The sequence below is a fragment of the Clarias gariepinus genome, chromosome 1, assembly GCF_024256425.1.
Source record: "Clarias gariepinus isolate MV-2021 ecotype Netherlands chromosome 1, CGAR_prim_01v2, whole genome shotgun sequence".
Taxonomy (NCBI): Eukaryota; Metazoa; Chordata; class Actinopteri; order Siluriformes; family Clariidae; genus Clarias; species Clarias gariepinus.
The window spans coordinates 14,028,182-14,046,419 of record NC_071100.1 but is presented as its reverse complement, the minus strand read 5'-3'; the positions used below and the strand labels follow the sequence as shown (position 1 = coordinate 14,046,419).

The 18,238-nt window shown below is 38.5% G+C and overlaps 1 protein-coding gene across 2 annotated transcripts; it reads left to right on the top strand.

Annotated features, from left to right (window-relative positions):
• The first annotated feature begins 1,565 nt into the window (after positions 1-1,565).
• Positions 1,566-17,974, top strand: prkacbb (protein kinase, cAMP-dependent, catalytic, beta b). Of its 2 annotated transcripts, none has more exons than XM_053495626.1 (11): positions 1,566-1,637; positions 1,775-1,856; positions 8,671-8,732; positions 8,952-9,080; positions 10,095-10,193; positions 10,291-10,373; positions 10,688-10,814; positions 13,794-13,889; positions 14,330-14,452; positions 15,171-15,335; positions 15,451-17,974. In XM_053495626.1, exons 2-11 carry the CDS (start codon positions 1,811-1,813, stop codon positions 15,574-15,576), a joined length of 1,056 nt encoding a protein of 351 aa, XP_053351601.1. In that variant the 5' UTR covers positions 1,566-1,637; positions 1,775-1,810; the 3' UTR covers positions 15,577-17,974. The 2 variants fall into 2 exon arrangements, with proteins under 2 accessions (XP_053351601.1, XP_053351602.1); XM_053495627.1 differs by adding an exon at positions 3,903-3,941 and having other exon boundaries at positions 1,575-1,856.
• Positions 17,975-18,238: the final 264 nt, after the last annotated feature.

Genomic DNA, 18,238 nt, shown 5'->3' with positions numbered 1-18,238 from the left:
ATTGGTGTTCCTGAGTTGCCCGTTGTGTGCGAATGTGTGCATGAATGTTGACCGGAGGTCCTACCAAATTGTAAAATGGGAATAAATACAAAGACTACAGAGCTTCCTAGATGGATGACTGGGATGGTTTAATACTAAATAGTAATTGCACTACACTATACACACTATGATCTCATAAATGCTCTACAGAATGAATGGGCACGAATTCCTATAAAAACACTCCAAAATCTTGTGGACAGACTTCCAGACAGAGTGGAAGCTGTGTTTGAACTCAGATTAATGTGTGTATGTGAAGGCTTATAATGCTTCCTCATGCATGCTCATGTGGATTGCCTCTGGGTTCTCTTGTTCACTCCAAGTGTCCAAAAACACACATGCATATGGATTGGTTGCACTTAATTGCAAAAAAACAAGTGTTGCCGGTATAGACTCTGGATCCACCATCACCTGAACAGACTAAATCGCTCAGTTTTAATCGCCTGAACGAAGGAATGAAAAAAGCTTGTGCATATGACAGTAAAGTTATTGAATTGTTCACCTTTCTAAAAAAAAAAAAAAAAAAAAACAGTAGTTAATAAACATGGTGTCCAAAAATGAAAACCTTATTCTCCACACAGAGTTAAAAGGGCAGACTGTGCACGTGCAGGAGCGTCATATTGTTGCATTTCACACACTCAGTGCATTTTCCTCACTGTGACTACAGAATGACAAATCTCTAAAAATAGTGCTATACATAGTGCACAGGGGTGTGGACATCCCGGGTTCAAGTGAACATGCACTGAACTAGGGTTTTATTTTAGGAAACAAAAAAAATCACGTTTGTACACGTTTTCATAAAAAAAAAAAAAAAAGCGAGAACGTCCTCTTTAAGAGCAGCCAGCTGATTGGACAATACCAACAGTATGTGATGTTTCCCGCCAATCACAGCGTAGGTGGGCGGGATTTGCTACAAAAAAAGAATGCGAGCGGGGAAAGAAAAACATGACGGCGAGGCGCAAAGCGCCCTACTACCAGTGTTGCCAGATCGGCGGAATTTGCTGCTTTTAAACGACGATTTCTCTTCTTTATGCATGCATTTGATTAAAAGGGCATTGGTGGCTCAGTTGTAGGTTTCTTTCCTGCCATGCAGCATAATCAAAAACCATAATCAAACCAATGCAAGCAGACCACACGGAAGTTCAATTTTTGGTGCTTTAAAAGCACACACACACACTAGGCTTTCCATATGGCTTACTTTAAAGAGATGTCTGTGGGGCTGGAGACAGGACGGTGAGGGTAAAATCTGGGGAACCCATTGCTGCGTGCATGGATGGTGCCAATCCATTGCATGGTCCGATGTGACACTCGATGGGGGCTGCTGAAAGACCAACGACAACTTTAATAAACCACTTTCAAGGATACAGAGGCCTGAACAAATTTGAACAATCCTGTCCTTTATATGGTTGGTTTTAAACAAGCAACACACACAAGCAGAGACCTTTCACAGATATACAGTGGATTTTTAAATCAGCAGTTGACACACATACAGATGATGTGAAGTTTTAGCTTGGTTTTGGATAGATATTTCCAGATCTGGCAACCCTGTCCCTACTACAGTATAGTGAAGATTAAAGCTTAGTGTAAATCAGTGACAGCGGGTAAAAAACACAGGATAATACATCACCTGGGGGGAATTATAACACATAATAGTGTACAGACATTTATTCCTAGAGTTTCAGCATCTTTAGGGGCAGTTTATTTATTAAGTCCTATTATTATTTGTGCATTTCTGCAGCAGTAAAGACGGACCGGAGGGTGAATTGTTGACGCTATGGGAAACGCCGCGGCCGCCAAGAAAGGCAACGAGCTGGAGAGCGGTAATAACTCCATAACGTCTGCTCATAATCGTCATGAAGTCATGACAGTCAGTTATATATTCAAGTTTAAATTCATAACGGACGCGCAGCTTTTCTTGACGAGTGTGTATGTATTTATCGTTAGCATGTTAGCGTTTAGCCGTAGCTTGTTAGCAGTGTCGATTTGATAAGCTTAAAATAAAGTTGACGGTTTGACTCGAAGTTTATTTGACTCTTAAGTTAAAACAAGGATAGTTTTTGGTGGATTAAAAAAAAAATAATAAAAAACTATCTGGATATCCATGAAGAAATAACAGCTTTTGCTAGCTGGATATCCTATTCGCTATTCATTATTAAGAAATGCAGCAAAACAACACTTAGTTATTAATAATAAGAATTTATAATAATAATAATAATAATAATGAGTAATATCATTGCGATTAAATATTCCTGAATGTTGTATTCCAAGTTGTTGATTTAAATAAAGCTGTAAACAGCGACCCGGCTAATGCTAATGCTGTAGGCCCGAAGAGGTGCGTTCAAGAGTCCCTGCTATTTGCGGTTAAAATAGATTTCTCATGGGGAAATGTACGGTGAGTGAATTAATCCCGAGATCCCTGGACTGAATTGGATTCTGTCCTGTGGATTAGGTGCCAAACTGACCACGAAGAAAGCCTGTGTTTGGTGTGTTATAGCAAGTCATGGCTAAGTGATCCGAGATTGAAGTTTGAAATGTTTAAAATGATTAAGTTCTAATAGGTTTAAAGTTACTTTTTAAGCTTAGTCACTGTGTGCTGCAGTTTTTTGTTTTGTGTGTGCTCACAGTGTACCAGCACTAGAGATAGGACACACCAGTTATTATTATTATCACGAAACCTCTGTGTATCATGATAATTCGATACAATGTACAGCGGTACCTCAGCATACAAACAGATTTTCGCCTTAAGAACTAAAATTAAAAAATTAAAAAATACTAGCGAACAAACCGAGCCGAAGCACACACAGGCTGAATCGCGTTATAATAAGTTAGTTATAAAATCATGATACTTACAGAATCGCAATATAAATCAAATCACAGCCTATGTGTTGTGATAATATCATACCTATTTCACAATAAAGTGGTACCTCACAGATTGCCTTAAGAACTGATATCTTGCAAGAAACCTGTCTCGGCATACGAAGCATTTGCAGCATACGAACGACCGAACCGAATACCGGCTAAGTCGTGTGTATGTCTGTAAGTCATTCTGGAATTGTTTGCATCAGTGGAAAGCCAAGTGAAATGATTTATTTATTTATTTATTTTTTAAAATTTTGTGCAAGATTTAGTGAAGACATAGCACCACGGGTCTCAAGAAAGTTAGTAAGGACGGTCGCAAGAAGAAGACGGGTCCACTTTCAGTTTGGTTTTTAAAGCAGCCGGTGCCAAGAGGAATCATGAATTGATTCTTATTTAAGATTTTGCTTTATTTACATGTATTTTCCAGATTTTTTTTTTAGATTTCTATAGTTTTTATAATCAAAAATATGATTGTGGTGTTGGAAATTGGTAATATACGGCATGCAGCAAAATATACAGTATTGAAATTTGCGCATCTCAAACGAGCACGTGCTTTTGTCGATGGAACGCACGTGTTCCCGGTGGTGAAAAGGAAGTTGTGCTGTGCAGTTGTTGTTGGAAATGGGTCTCTCGACGGAGGAAAAAATTGTTCATAGCTGAGTATTATTTCCGCTCATATGGAAGTGGTCGTGAATAGAGATCAAGTTTGAAAAATGTGGCAGAATAATTCAGTGAGTGATTTAATGATACAGCAACAAGTAACAACCGTCTGTCGTTACAGAATTTCGCTGTTCGTTTTGTGGTAGTGTACTGTGTCAACATTATGCCAGCAATTCAGCTCCTTTTATAGGAGTCTGCAGAAACCTTTGTTCCCGGATATGTTCGAGAATCTGATATGAATACTGTCTACAGCGAGACACACACACACTTCCAACACATACATTATGCAATACGTATCAATCAATCAATCAATCAATCAACAGGCTAATAGTGTGTGTGTATGTTAGTTTTCTTTCAGGAGAAGTCAACTCACAGATGATAGCGAGGTAATATTGTTTGTCTTCTCATTTCAGTACTGTATATTTCGGCACATACTGTATATTTGGGTGTCTGGAACGGATTATCTGCATTTACATTATTTCTTATGGGAAAACGTGTTTTGCAGTACAAAATTTCATCTTAAAGAGCTCGCCTCTCTAATGGATTAAATTTGTATGCCGAGGTACAGCTGTACCAAAATTTTATAAATATCACAATGTAATATTACATTTCTTCCAAACTTTGTTACAGTTTTTAAATGTTAAATGTGCATAAAAATGTGTAATAAGTTGGATGGAGACTAAATCGTTCAGAGTTTAGAGAAAAAGGGCAGATCGGAGGCTTTTAACCTGTGCATGATGTTTGGTAATGTAACGCCATTAAAATGTGTTTGTTGCGCCACTCGGACATTTCTGCGCTCTGTACAGAATTGTTTATATTTGAGGCTGACCAGAAAAACAGCCAACAAACCGAGCAACTGGTTCTTTTCCGTTATAAATGTAATAAGTTTTTATTTATTTTTTTTAATGAATTTTGTAGTCAGTGTGGCGATACGTGAATCACTGCACAAAAAAAGTGATTTATAACTGAATAAATAATATATTTTTTCCCCTTATCTCTGACTAACGTCACTGTGTAACTGGAAACTGGAATTGAAGTTAGTTTGAACGCACCATGGATCGAACCAACTAAGTAATCTGATTGAAGTCTCTAAAAGTCGACTTGAGTGATATATATTTTTTTTAATGCAGCAAATACAAACCACACGAATTTAGTACAGTTTGGGTTTTAATGGTTCAATAACAGACTTGCTGAAAAGTGTGGAGGGTTTTTGTTTCCGGACGTTCTTACAGATATACTGTAGGTGAAATTTTTTTGTCTGAAAAGTACCAGTCCGAAACAATTTGCTATGATGGCTACATATTTCATTAAATCGTTACTTGGTGTATCAACTAAAGCACAGTTAAAACACAGGCTTCATTTTGACAAGGGAATTTTTCCTCGGTTTGTACTTGTTTTCGTACACCAAAAAAAAAGGAAAAACCAAGATGAGCCGTAGAAAAAAAAAATTGTTCGCGTCAGTGGAATGCCAAACAAAAAGAGTTTACAAACATTTTTTTTCAGTTTTTCAAACTGTTTTGAAAGAGTCAACCCCTGATACCGACATTGCATTCAAAAGCCATGTGATTAAAAAAAATTAAATTAATAATAAAAAAATGTTTGCATTGGTGATATTTTCGGATGGCTGGAACTGGTATTATTGAATTTTTACCTTATTTCCTGTGGGAAAATCCATACTGTAATACGAATTAAATTCGTATGCCAAGGTACCGCTGTAATTGTTTTAAAGAAAGGTAAGGAGTGTGGCGATGATCACTTCTGATTCCTGCGAGCAGTCAAAAATGTTGATAGATGTTGAAAGGTTCTAACTGAATTAGCTTTTTGATGCGTCAGATTCACTGCTTTTTCCCCCTGATCACACAGAACAAAAACACTAAACCTGAACTCTTGAGTGTTTTTATTTTTTCTTTTGGCTATTCAGAGGTTAGAAACTAGGAATCACAAGGTGTATTTGAGTGCTGTTTTTAGGACCAGTGTGTGTGTGTGTGTGGTTTAACCTCATGTAACTCAAATTTGCAGTGATTCTGATTCAAAATCTAATTCAGATAAAAATTTCCATCATCTCTTAACATTTTCTGACAAAACATAATTTTTCTAGCACATTTTCCTTATCAAATTTTTTTCTCTTCATCTTTTTTTTCTTCTTCTTTGTTTTTATTTGGAAGTGTTTGATATTTGGTGAGATTTTTGCGTTTGGATCTTTTCTCAGTTTATACGTACTTAAAAAAAAATTACATTTGAGCATCACTTCCTTGTTGCTTCAATCTGTTTTCGTTATTATGCAGAGCTCTGTGGAAAAAAAAACCCAACAGTCTCAGAAGTGCTTCCAGGAATAATAAATAGTACATTTACAGAAACACACACACACACACACACACACAAGATCTCAGATGGTTGTCTTGTTAAATCTCTGGGCCACAGCTGAGCTCTGCCCGTATATGGTGAAGAAGTGACTAATGCCCATTCATAAAACTCACAACTCCACTCAGGGGTTTGTTGTTGTCTGTGTGTCGACTCACACTTCTCCTCGAGTGTCTTAACCTCAGCACCATGCAGCTCACACACACACACACACACACACACACATATGCGCGCTTGTTTGTCATTGACTCAAATGGCTTCTTGTCATCAGACCTTCGTCAGAGGATAAGTGTAATTACGAGCTTTGAAAGGCTTGACGCAAGCAGCCCCGGGGCTCGTGTTGGTTTGAATGTGACGCTGATAGCGAACACACACTGTTTCGCGAGATAGCGCTGGCTCAAAGCAGCGAAAACACCAGAGTAAGCTTGAGTCCGTCTCAGGGAAGTGGGAGTGTTACGGTTCAGATCGCACACTTGAGCAATTTCACACGCTGTTCACGGTGAGAAATGCAAACACACGTGTAACAGTAAGTAGAGCCGGATGATGAATGACTTTTTGCAGAGCAAATAAAGTTCAAGGAACTTTTTTTTTTTTTAGACTGGGGAAAAAATAGGACAAGAATAAATATTATTACTGAAGGGCGACTTTTATATGTTCAAGTGAACCCGGGACTTTGCATATATTAAAGAAATTCCTGGAAGGCCGGAGTTTCAGCCGTGAACCCGGCAGTCCGAGATACTGACTTTTTAGCATCAACAGTTTCAGGTTGTTTTAGTGGAACCTGCCATAAGAAACACATATATATAAGCCATAAGAAACACATATATAAAAATGTTAAACTGATAATCCATAGATCGAAGGTTCTCCTAGTCCTGATCATCGTGGTGGAAGAAATATTAGCAAGTGTGTCTTTATTAAGTTTTTTTTTTCCCTTTTCTGAAGACTAAAATTAGTTCAGAATTTGCATCAGATGCGATATGATCTGTTAGCGATCTAACAAACATAAAGCATGTGGTGTTTTTCGAAAAACCAAGCAGCGCCGTTACGCATCTGACTCTTTTTGCGTCCCTGTCTGTCTGTGTTTTTTTTTCTCCACTTCCTTATTCCTTTTTGTCTCTCTTATAAAGCATTGTATTTTTATCTTTAGCATCTGGTACAGTATATTCCCCAAGCTGTTTTATTTATGAAGCTTTTCTGATTTTCTTTTTCTCCACCTTTTATTTTTAAATATATATATAATTTTTCTATATATTTTATACAGTTTTTCTTCTTTTCTTGCTTCTTTCCTTTTCTTCCCCTTTTTAGTTACTTCCTATTTTTTCCTGTTTTCCATCCCTTTTGGTTTCTTTTTTAAATATCTTCTCTTTCTTTCTTTCTTCTGCTTACTGTCTTCCTATCTTTTCCTGTCTTTTTCCAAATGTCTACACCTTTGTTATTCCGTTCCATTTCACCCTTTTCTCTGTGCTGTTCTTTTATATTTATTCTGTTCATTTCTTTTTTTTCCCTAATTTATATTCCTTCATAATGGTTTCTTATTATTTTCATCAATCTTTCTTTTTTTTTTCTTACACGCAGTTTTTCCCTTTTTCTTTTTCTTCTAACCTTTCTTTTCCTCATTGTTTTTTTTTAAAAACTTTTTTAGGTATGTATTTTTTATTTCAATTCTTTATCCCCTATTGTTCTATTGTAAACCTTTTTATTTATCACACTGTTTTATTTCTATCTGCCTCCACTTTCTTTTTTCTTTAGTTTTCCTTTCTTTTCATTCTCTCTCTCTCCTGCCCTGACTTCTTATTTTTTTTCTCCTACTTTTTTCCTGATAATTTGTATTTTTTTACTTTCTTTCATTTTTTCTTTTTTATTATTATTTTTTACTTCAGCTTTTAGGAGTCTTTACTTTGTTCTTTATCCCCGATTTTTTTTCTTCTTATTTTCTCCCCATCATGTCTCATCTCTAACTTGTTAAACTTATTAAGCTCTTTTATTTTTATGCGCTTTGTCCATCTCTTCTTCTTTACCCTTTTTTATTTTTCCTTCTTCTACTTCTTATCAGATCCTTCCTTGCTATGGTTAAGTTTTTATATTATACCCGAGGATTGTTATAGGATGTACGGTAGTCACCAGTGACCTTTCTTTCTCTCTCTTTCTGACTGAAATTGTCATGTCTGAGTCATGTCTTGTGCATATGATGTTGCTGTTTCATATGAAACTTTCTCTATTTCTCTCTTTGTGTCTCTCTCTCTATCTCTGTCTCCCTGTTTGTCTCTCAATCATCCCATCCACCTGGGTGAATGCTCCTGCACATCCCTGGTGATTTATAGAGACGTTTGGTATGAACATTATTTCATTCGATGATCACAGTGAAAGAAAAAGTGTCGATTGGCTTCAGTAGCTGCTGCAGCACCAAAGCACGACTTTTGCCACAGATCCCTGTGACCTGTGTGTCATTTCTAATCCTCCTTTCCCCCCTCCCCATTGGGTCACCTAATGATTGTGATTGTGTGCGCGTGTGTGTGTGTGTTAGCATTTGCATGCTCCTCTTCTGGGTAGAATTAGCTTTAATGCTGTATGCGGGGTGAATTAGCGCTTTAGCAGAGCTATTAGCATGGTGTTGTGTGTGAATTACTTGCATTTTGATTAGCGCAGGCGTTCTGATGCCTCTCTCTCTCTCTCTCTCTCTCTCTCTCTCTCTCTCTCTCTCTCTCTCTCTCTCTCTCTCTCTCTCTCTCTCTCTCTCTCTCTCGTCCTCTGCAGTCAAAGAGTTCTTAGCCAAAGCCAAGGAAGATTTCCTAAGGAAATGGGAATGTCCACCACAGGTGAGCGCTCTACACACTCCCACAAACACACACACAAACGCACACACACACATACAGATGGGAGAGACTCAGTGACCATGGCAACTTCAAATTAATGATAAACACAGCAAATCCAAACCGCACTAAGCCTGTATTAAGCAGCACTAACACACAGGAACATGGGGAGAGGGAGAAGGCTTGTTTTGTCCCTAAACAGCCATTTGATTTCCTTCCCTCTAGAGCACAACTTGTCTAGATGACTTTGACAGACTGAAGACGCTAGGCACAGGCAGTTTCGGGAGAGTCATGTTAGTAAAACACAAAGGGACAGAGCAGTTCTACGCCATGAAGATTCTGGACAAACAGAAGGTTTGTGTAACCGAGCACGTCCTTATCAGGCCCAGACATTTCAGCAGTTTTATTCGCTTATGACTTTGCACTTGGTTGATTCAAATCCTTAGTTACAGTTAGTTTGTGTGCTTATTTACTTGTTTACTTATTTAGTTTGTTTAGACCTTTAGACCTAGACCTTAGTTTTGTTTGCTTACTTTGCTTAGGTAACCTGTTGCAACTGCTGGCTGCTTGGTTACATTTGTTTGCTTATTTAGTTGTTTGCTTATTTGTTTGTTTATTAATTTAGTTTGTTTGGATCCCCTTTTACTAGGATCCAAACAAACTAAATTAGTAACCAAGTTGTTTGGTTACTAAACTGCCTATCTATCTATCCCATCTATCTGTCTGTACGTCCGTCTATCTGTCTGTCTGTCTGTCCTTCTTTCTGTCTGTCTTTCTATCTGTCTATCCGTCTATCTGTCTGTTTATTTGTCTGTCTATTCGTCCGTCTATTCGTCTGTCTATCTGTCCGTCTGTCTATCCATCTATTCGTCTGTCTGATTGTCTGTCTGTCTGTCTATCTGTCTGTCTGTTTGCGCGGCTGGCTGCTTGGTTACTTATTTATTTACTCATTTAGCTGGTTTGTTTACATATTTATTTATTTATTTATTTAAATGTTTAATTACTCATCTGCCAAGTTCTTTAGTTGCCTTTGTATTTAGTTGCTCAGTTTCATAGTTGGTTGCATCATTACATACTTAATAACTTACTTTTTTCAGTGTCCTTTATTTTTCTCCAGACCTTTTATAATAAATGTGTTACAGTATTTTTTATTCAAAACCATTACACTGTGTTGCAGATCCTATTTCACAAATGTCTTCAAGTGTGGTGATAGATTGTGTATATCGTATTACCCACCCGTAGTATTTGTATACACAGATGTGCTGCCCATGGCTCATTTACTCCTGCTGTACCTCCTGATGGCTCATGGTGTGTGTTCTGTTGTGTTGTGTTGTGGTGTGTGTTGTGGTGGGGTGTGTGTCTTTGCAGGTGGTTAAATTGAAGCAAATAGAACACACACTAAACGAGAAGAGAATACTACAGGCAGTCTCGTTCCCTTTCCTCGTCAGACTGGAATACGCCTTCAAGGTGCAGTCTCGGTTTTCCTCCTGCTTTCTCCAATGCTGATTCATCATGTGTAAGAAACTGAACGATCATCCTTTTTTTTTTTTTATCATCTTTTTAGGATAATTCCAATCTCTACATGGTGATGGAGTACGTACCGGGTGGCGAGATGTTCTCACATCTAAGAAGAATCGGGAGGTTTAGGTGTGTGAATCGCTTTATATTTCATTCACCAGAAATATCATCACAAGTCCCAGTTTGACTTGAATGCTGCTCGGATGTACACCTTTATATGTACACGATCCGCTAACGTTCTTGATATTTAAACAGTTCATGCCTGTTAAACAGTTTGTGCAATGAAACGGCAAAAACATCCAGTTAGTAGAAAAAACTGCATTGTGGGAACTTCCTTAGTTAATGTGAATGGCGTTGCATTAAAGTACTCAAACACTCATCTGAAGTTTAACAGGTGCTCTTTATTTCATTTTTTAAAATCTTTTTTTTAAATCCCTTTACAGTGAACCACATGCACGGTTTTACGCAGCGCAGATAGTCCTCACCTTCGAGTACCTCCACTCTCTAGACCTCATTTACAGAGACCTGAAGCCCGAGAACCTTCTCATCGATCAGCACGGTTACATACAGGTAACAAGCAACAAACCTTTATTTTTCTTAACACTAGTAGCGCCAAGTACCAGTGATTTGACCGCAATGGGGGAAAAAACTAAAAAATACTTCACACTCGATCAAATTCCAGGACCCTCCTTCCATGACTTTTCCTAGACCTGTGAGCTTAATCACCCTTCATGCTTACATTTTCAAAATCGCACCAGTAAAAGCCAGTATAAAGCTATTTTGCTGTTATTTACGTGAAATCGCTGACAGCTGCGCGCCGGTCATGCCGTTTCCTGCCTTTTCCAACCCGCGATTCTCATTTCTCTCAGAAGATGGCGCAAGGGATCACACGTACTATCTATGTGTCATTCAGTGTGTATATGAAACTATCTCAGGTTTCATTCCATATATGCAGTTTATATATACAGTGGTTACACATAAACCTACATGAAGCTCTTCAGTTTTAAATAATCATTCACTGCTGAACCCAAACAGCAAAATACAAACAGCATAACATGTGTGGTAGTGTTATTAATCACTCGACACTGTTTTTAAACACTCAGTTTTTGTTTTAAATTTAATTTAATACTTTATGATAGATGAATATTCTGACTGAAACAAAGCTGCTTGTGTTGGCTCATATCGAGAGCATTTTGATCAAAGGGGAGATGAAAAGTGAAAGTGTGTACCATAAACACAACACAATGCATGTGTCTGAATGGCTGAAATGTGGTTGTAAATAAGCCTTTTAGTGAATGTAAAATGTTCCTGTGAACCCGCGGCGCACGCATGCGCTCTTTCACTTTGCCGCGCATCGATAGCATGATCTAAAGTCAGATAACCGCGCGCATCGATATGAGAGATTTATAAGAGATTTCTCCTTCCCAGAAATAAAACACTTGCTCTCGGCGTGAGAGTTCTTACAATGACTCGCGTGGTTATCCTGCCTGTTCGCGATATTTCTGCGTTTGGATTTGCCGTCCACGCTACAAGGGCTAACTGCTAGTCTTCTGGTCCGCTTTCGGTTGCCCGTGACAGTTGCATTAACAAAGGCACTCGCTCTTTGGTAACCTAGCAACGTAGGGAGTAATACACTAACATCAATCATGTAACAGTATCATGTTTGGTTGCGCCATGTCGTCTCATGCTGGTCTGCTGGATTCCTCCCTAACAGCAGAAAATGCACTTTGCACTATTTTATTACACTTAATTAAGCATTTATTACATTTTCTTTCATTTTGCACCTTAAATGTTAAGAGATAATTGTTAAGTGTTCATTGTGACTTTAGACTTATGTTTACATTTTAATTATTTGAGTTTTCCATGGTTATTGACATTTCTGTCTTAATAACTGAGGGGACTATGATCACAGGAAGGTTAAGTTTAAATTAAAAATGTTTAAATGTAATATATTTTTCTTCTGGTCCTTATTGTAAATGGGTCATAAAAATATCAATAATTATCGATATCGACTGATATGAAACACTGATATCGTGATACAATTTTCAGTCATATCGCCCAGCCCTTCGTGCCATCTAGCAATCATTGTGTGTTAGCAACAGCTTCCTATTCAAAACAATAGGCGGTCAAATGACCGCTGAACCGCGTTAAAAGTAGGTGACACTGGCACAGCGCTTTTAGTGTTAATCTTAGTTTTTTGAAAATTATATCGTGTTCCCACCAGGAGGGGCTGTTTCTATAGTTCTACTGTAAGTTGACCTGATTACGGTTGTGTATTATGTTTAACATGCAGGTACCCAAGTATCTACAATTAGCGTCATGCAAGAGAGACATGAACTCTTGGGGTAGTTTAAATAAAATGCTAGATGTTTCTTTACATTTCCAATACATTTAATGCTGCTAATGTTTTTATTTAGAATAAAATAACTTCAGGGCACAACAGCCAAAAAGTAACTAATCTTAAGTCGTCAATACAGAGGGTATAAAGTGTTGGGGTTCAGCTTTATTTTTTGTATAGGATACTAAAATTCATTTAAGAATTTGTTTATTCATGCTTCTGGTTGATGTCACGGTGTCTTAATGGTTAACATGTCATCTCACACCTCCAATGTTGGGGGTTAAAATCTCTATGGAATTGTGTTCTCTCAGTGCATTACTGCGGTTTTCTCTCACAGACTAAAGTGCTATGTGTAGGCTAATTGGTATTTCCAAATTTTAAAAGCGACAATATGATGAGTGGTCTTAATGTGTGTAACTGTGCCCTTTGATGGGTTGACATTCTATCCAGGATGTACCCCTTTTGTGCCCTGGGATCCCTGGGACAGCCCCCAGGCCCCTTGCAGCAAAACACAAGAAAAAAGGTATTGAAAATGGATGGGTGGATGGATTTGTTCCGTCATAGATACAGCTAGTCCCCAACTTACAAACATTCAAGTTACGAATATTCGCAGATATTAATGAGCCGCAGTTCTACCAACATTCAAAGATGTAAACAAATCGCTGAAATAGCTCATGTGTGTTGTACAAAAATAGACACTGCATTGCACCAGGTACCAATATTTACAATCATATACAATATTTTCAGTGTGTATGTGAATGTATAAAAGGTCTAAAAAGGTATATTGTATTTGTGTGCATGTGGGGGTGCGAGAGAAATTGATTGAAATGTCTGTCCTGTAAAGCTGTCCCAATGGTGAATAATCTTAATTTCTGAAAACACTCAAAACACAGTTCAATACGGTGGAAAACAGCTCTGAGACAAATGTTGTCTGGGATTCCGCTCGCGATTTAAAGCAGTGTAACAACACTTACATTTCACTGTGACATTAATTTTTCTTGGGCGCAGTTATGGTTTTTGGCCACATGATGGCAGTGTGGAGAAAGAGGACAGAGATTTAGTCAATTAAATTGGTATTCTTTACATTGTATATTCGTGTCACAAACACATAAAACTGACTTTGTCTGACTTACTTACGAACAAATCAGACTTACGAACGTGCTCTCAGAATGTAGAGTTACTGTATATAACAGAAATCTTTTGCATCACAGGTGACCGACTTCGGTTTCGCGAAACGAGTAAAGGGCCGAACCTGGACGTTGTGTGGAACCCCTGAGTACCTGGCGCCGGAGATCATCCTGAGCAAGGTAAGGCGTGGCAGTGTGTTTAGCATCATAGCTTCCAAACAGAAAATTTATTTCTCGAAGAAAAAAAAAAAAAAAAAAGTTTTCAGTGCTAGACCAGTTTACATCTGAGTTCCCGTAAGTAAGATGTCTCTTTCTTTTACTTTGTGCTTAAGGTGTCTATTCACGTACATTTTCTTTCTTGCATCTCTTTTATATTTAAACATGTACATGTACTGTTTCTTATCTATTTGTATTTTGTACCATCTCTTAATTATCCCAGATTTATGTTAGTCTTTTTTTTTTGTTGGCACAACTAAGACTTTTCAAATTTTTGTGGATGTTGTAAACCAAGATTTCCTTTTTAATAGAAGGTTAAACAGTATAAGTGAGTAGCAATAGTAGTGCTAGTGGTAATATGTTATATTGTTGTGTGAGCTTGATGTGCTCTATCTTCTGTGCAGGGCTACAACAAAGCAGTGGACTGGTGGGCGCTAGGAGTGCTCATATACGAAATGGCTGCAGGTTACCCCCCGTTCTTTGCTGACCAGCCCATTCAGATCTACGAGAAGATTGTGTCTGGAAAGGTAGGAACGGATCACACTGTGTGTAGCGCCGACTTTCATGCTAAAATGCTAGTTAAGCCGACCACTGCAGTTCATGGTACAGACATGGTAGTGCTACAGGTTGACAACTGAAAATGTCACATATATAAAAAGGTTAAATAAGAAGAAACGTTGACACAGCATGGACAGTTTGTTTCTGATTGCAACCTTAAATTTTCTGTCATTTAAATATAAGGTGATCCAGTTCTCGAGGAGTTCAGTACAGAGTGCGTCTTAATGATGCCGCTGTTTAAACAGCAACAGGAAGTTTAGGTGGAAAATATGTCTTATCTTGACAAGACATGGAGACAAAGATTCAGACAAGCGGAGGCATTCAAACAACAGAGACAGTCAGCCGTAAAGATGGATCTAGAAACAGAGACAGACTGTTTTAGAAACCGATTCAGGCGAGCAAAGTCACACATAAAGGTGGATCCTGACTAAGAGACGGACAGATTCAGACAGACGACCTAAAGGCACAGGGACAGACAAACTGACATGTTCAGACATGTTAAGACACACAGGCAGGTTAAGACAAGACAGGACAGACAGACAAAATACAACTAGCTTCATAGCTTCATCTGTGACCCCTGATTCAAGTATAGACCAACAGCTATAGAGGGATGGTATCTCAGCTATTACTGAGACGCCGCGTCGAATCCCGCAGCACCTCTAACACGTCCTGCCGTCTCTTCTGTAGGTACGATTCCCGTCTCACTTCAGTTCAGACCTGAAGGACCTGCTGAGAAACCTGCTTCAGGTCGACCTGACGAAACGGTACGGCAACCTCAAGAATGGCGTCAACGACATCAAAAACCACAAGTGGTTCGCCACGACGGACTGGATCGCCATCTATGAGAGAAAGGTGGGATGACGTGGTCATAATCATCACCACTGACATGATGGATACAGTGGTTATGGCAGTGCATTAGACTCAATGTGTTTGTTTTTTTTGCTTTTGTCCCCACACTACCATACAGGTAGAGGCTCCGTTTATTCCAAAATGCAGAGGTCCGGGAGACACTAGCAACTTCGACGACTACGAGGAGGAGGACATACGCGTGTCTGTCACAGAAAAATGCGCAAAGGAGTTTGCCGAGTTTTAGTCCGGACACATGAGAGCTATACGTATACGTATATACGTATATGTATTTATCAATATAAATACACATATATATATATATATATATATATATATATATATATATATATATATATGAGTGTGTGCGACTGTGCGCATGAATGCGTGTGCGAACGTGTGTATAAAACCTCACAGCAAACGAAACAAGGGAATCTTTGCACTCTAAAGACACAGGGATGGCGGGGAGACCACACCACCATCACCACCACCTCCGAATTACTGCATAGCTCCTTCATTTCGTCTGGTTCATCATCAGGAGGCCAAACGCTTTACATCCTACATCAGACTATTCACTCGCTCATATATATATATAAATATATATAGATATAGATAGATATCTACATACACATAGCCCACTTTATTTTCATTTTTCTGTTTGATAAGTGTCTCGGGTGTTGTTTTCCCCCCGTTGTTTTAAAGGTGAGAAGGTTTTCAGCAGTGTTCAGGACTAGGATTTTAATTGCCATATATGTTGAGTGCCAGTTTATTAGGTAACCCTGCCGTATGGGTGGATTCCTGACTGTAGCCCCCCTGTCGCTTAGTCGTGTCATCAGTGTAGTCCACCTTGAGAATACGGTGGATTATTTTTTTAAAACAAAATTTATATCCCAGTTCTGACCAGGCTACCTGAGCGCACACCCACCACCAGGCGGCCTGGTCAGAACTGGGATATAAATTTTGTTTTAAAAAATGTACATGCACTAGAGCTGTGTGGGTAAATCGATCTCTTGTAGGTTGATTTGATTCATTGAATTGAGGAATCAGTTTTTGATTCACATTTTTTTTAATGAGTTGGGTAAACTGAAATGCTAAAAAGTATAAACTTGGGCAGATTACATAAAAAAAATACTAGAGCTTATAGAAATAAAAAAAATCGGTGGCATCTTCTACAAATACGCATATTTTGTGCGAGTATCGCTGCTGCTTCTTCTTTTGGTGCTTGGTTGATTACCGCCGTCTACTGAAGGGGACTGGAGTGTGGAGCAGAAGATTAGCAAAAAAAAAAAACCATAATGCTTTGTATGATACATGACACTTCAGTGTTTATTAATTACTTTTAGTTTTATGCCGAATATCCTTCCTGACCCAAACCCTCCCGTTGTCTCGGGACCGACACTAAGTATGCCCTGGTTCCATACATTTACTTTTAGCCTTTTGGCAGATGCTCCTATCTAGAGTGACTCATAGAAGTCCAGTGACTGGGGTTTGAGCTTAGACTGGAAATCACAGTGATCCAGCAATTTTAATCATTCAAAACTTGTAAGAAATATCGCTGCTCAAAACAGATCACACAGTAAACTTTAATGCTACTGAATCAAATTAACAGTCTGTCCAACATTCACAACTCTAACATGTTCAAGATGGAGCCCGTTTTAATTGTAGTTAAATCTGTTCCTTGCAGATTGGTTGAATTTGGGGTAAAGCAACAAATCCTAACAACTGGCATGAGTGATTTTCATTCAGGTCGATTGTCAAAACTTTAGTCCCCCCTTTTTCCTTCAGCGACCTCATGTGACCAACCGCAGCAACATGAGATCAAAGTTTATGCAGACTCGGGACCTCTCGGACATTGCTTTGCTATGAAAAACTTTCTCCAAAGTGTCCTGCTCCTCTTGTCCTGTCAATAGTTTTTACTACATCACTATATCCACTTGTATAAATTACACGCACATGAAGAGAGTACTGGTTTTACCCGATATAGTCTCGTTGTGTTTCTCTGCACACCTTCGCATGCTGCTCTTAATTTTTTACCACATCTGTTACTATTATTGTTGTTATTATTATTATAGTTAATTTCCTATGTTTTTTTTAGAGGATGTAGTAATATAGCAAAAGTGATGCGTCTGCCACTCGGTGGGATTTCGCTTTCTCCATGGGTCTGAGATTCTTGTTTGCATGATATCTCAAAAAGAAGTAACTGAACGTTTGTAGTATTTTTAAGGAATTATCATGTTAAGCTGTGGATGAAGATTAAACACAGCAAGGTCAAAAGTCTAAAATCTATATATTTTTTTCTTTTTTTTTCTTCATTAGCATCTAATTTTATTTAAAAGGTGGCGGAGTCATCCACGTCCATGCTGTGGGCGTTGAGTTAAAAAAATATATATATTTTGAGACAGGATAGAACTAGGCTTAGTTTGGTTTAAGGGTCTAGTTCATGACTTTAGCAGTAAGAAGGCGGTGTTGGAATTTTCAATTTATAACTTTTTGTGCAGTAGACCAAAAGCCTTAAACACTGAGCCTGTGCCGAAGCATGTTCTTGTTTATGGCGGTACAAGATTCAGAACCGTGTCGCTGATGTGCCTCAGAATGAACCGTCACTGACTTAATTGTCATGAATTGATGGGGAATGAGTGACTGGATGGATGAATTAATGGGTGGGTGGGTGGGTGGGTGGGTGGGTTGTCAGGGTGCATGGGGATGTGGATGGGTTGTGACAGACGGACGGACGGATCGGTGGGTTTGGATTGATTAGTTCTGTAGTTAAATGGGTGGATGGATAGGTGGTGGGTGTTGTGGGCAGTTCAATGGGTCAGTTAGTGGAAATATGGGTGGATAAAATCGGGATGGAAATCAACAGATGGGCTGCAGTCAGTAATGATCTCCTGTACTAAATAAATACACTG

Coding starts and splice junctions, on each gene's coding strand:
- prkacbb (XM_053495626.1), top strand. CDS start 1,811: ATGGGAAACGCCGCGGCCGCCAAGAAAGGCAACGAGCTGGAGAGCG. Junction 1,857..8,670: donor AGGCAACGAGCTGGAGAGCG/GTAATAACTCCA, acceptor CGTCCTCTGCAG/TCAAAGAGTTCTTAGCCAAA. Junction 10,194..10,290: donor GACTGGAATACGCCTTCAAG/GTGCAGTCTCGG, acceptor TCATCTTTTTAG/GATAATTCCAATCTCTACAT.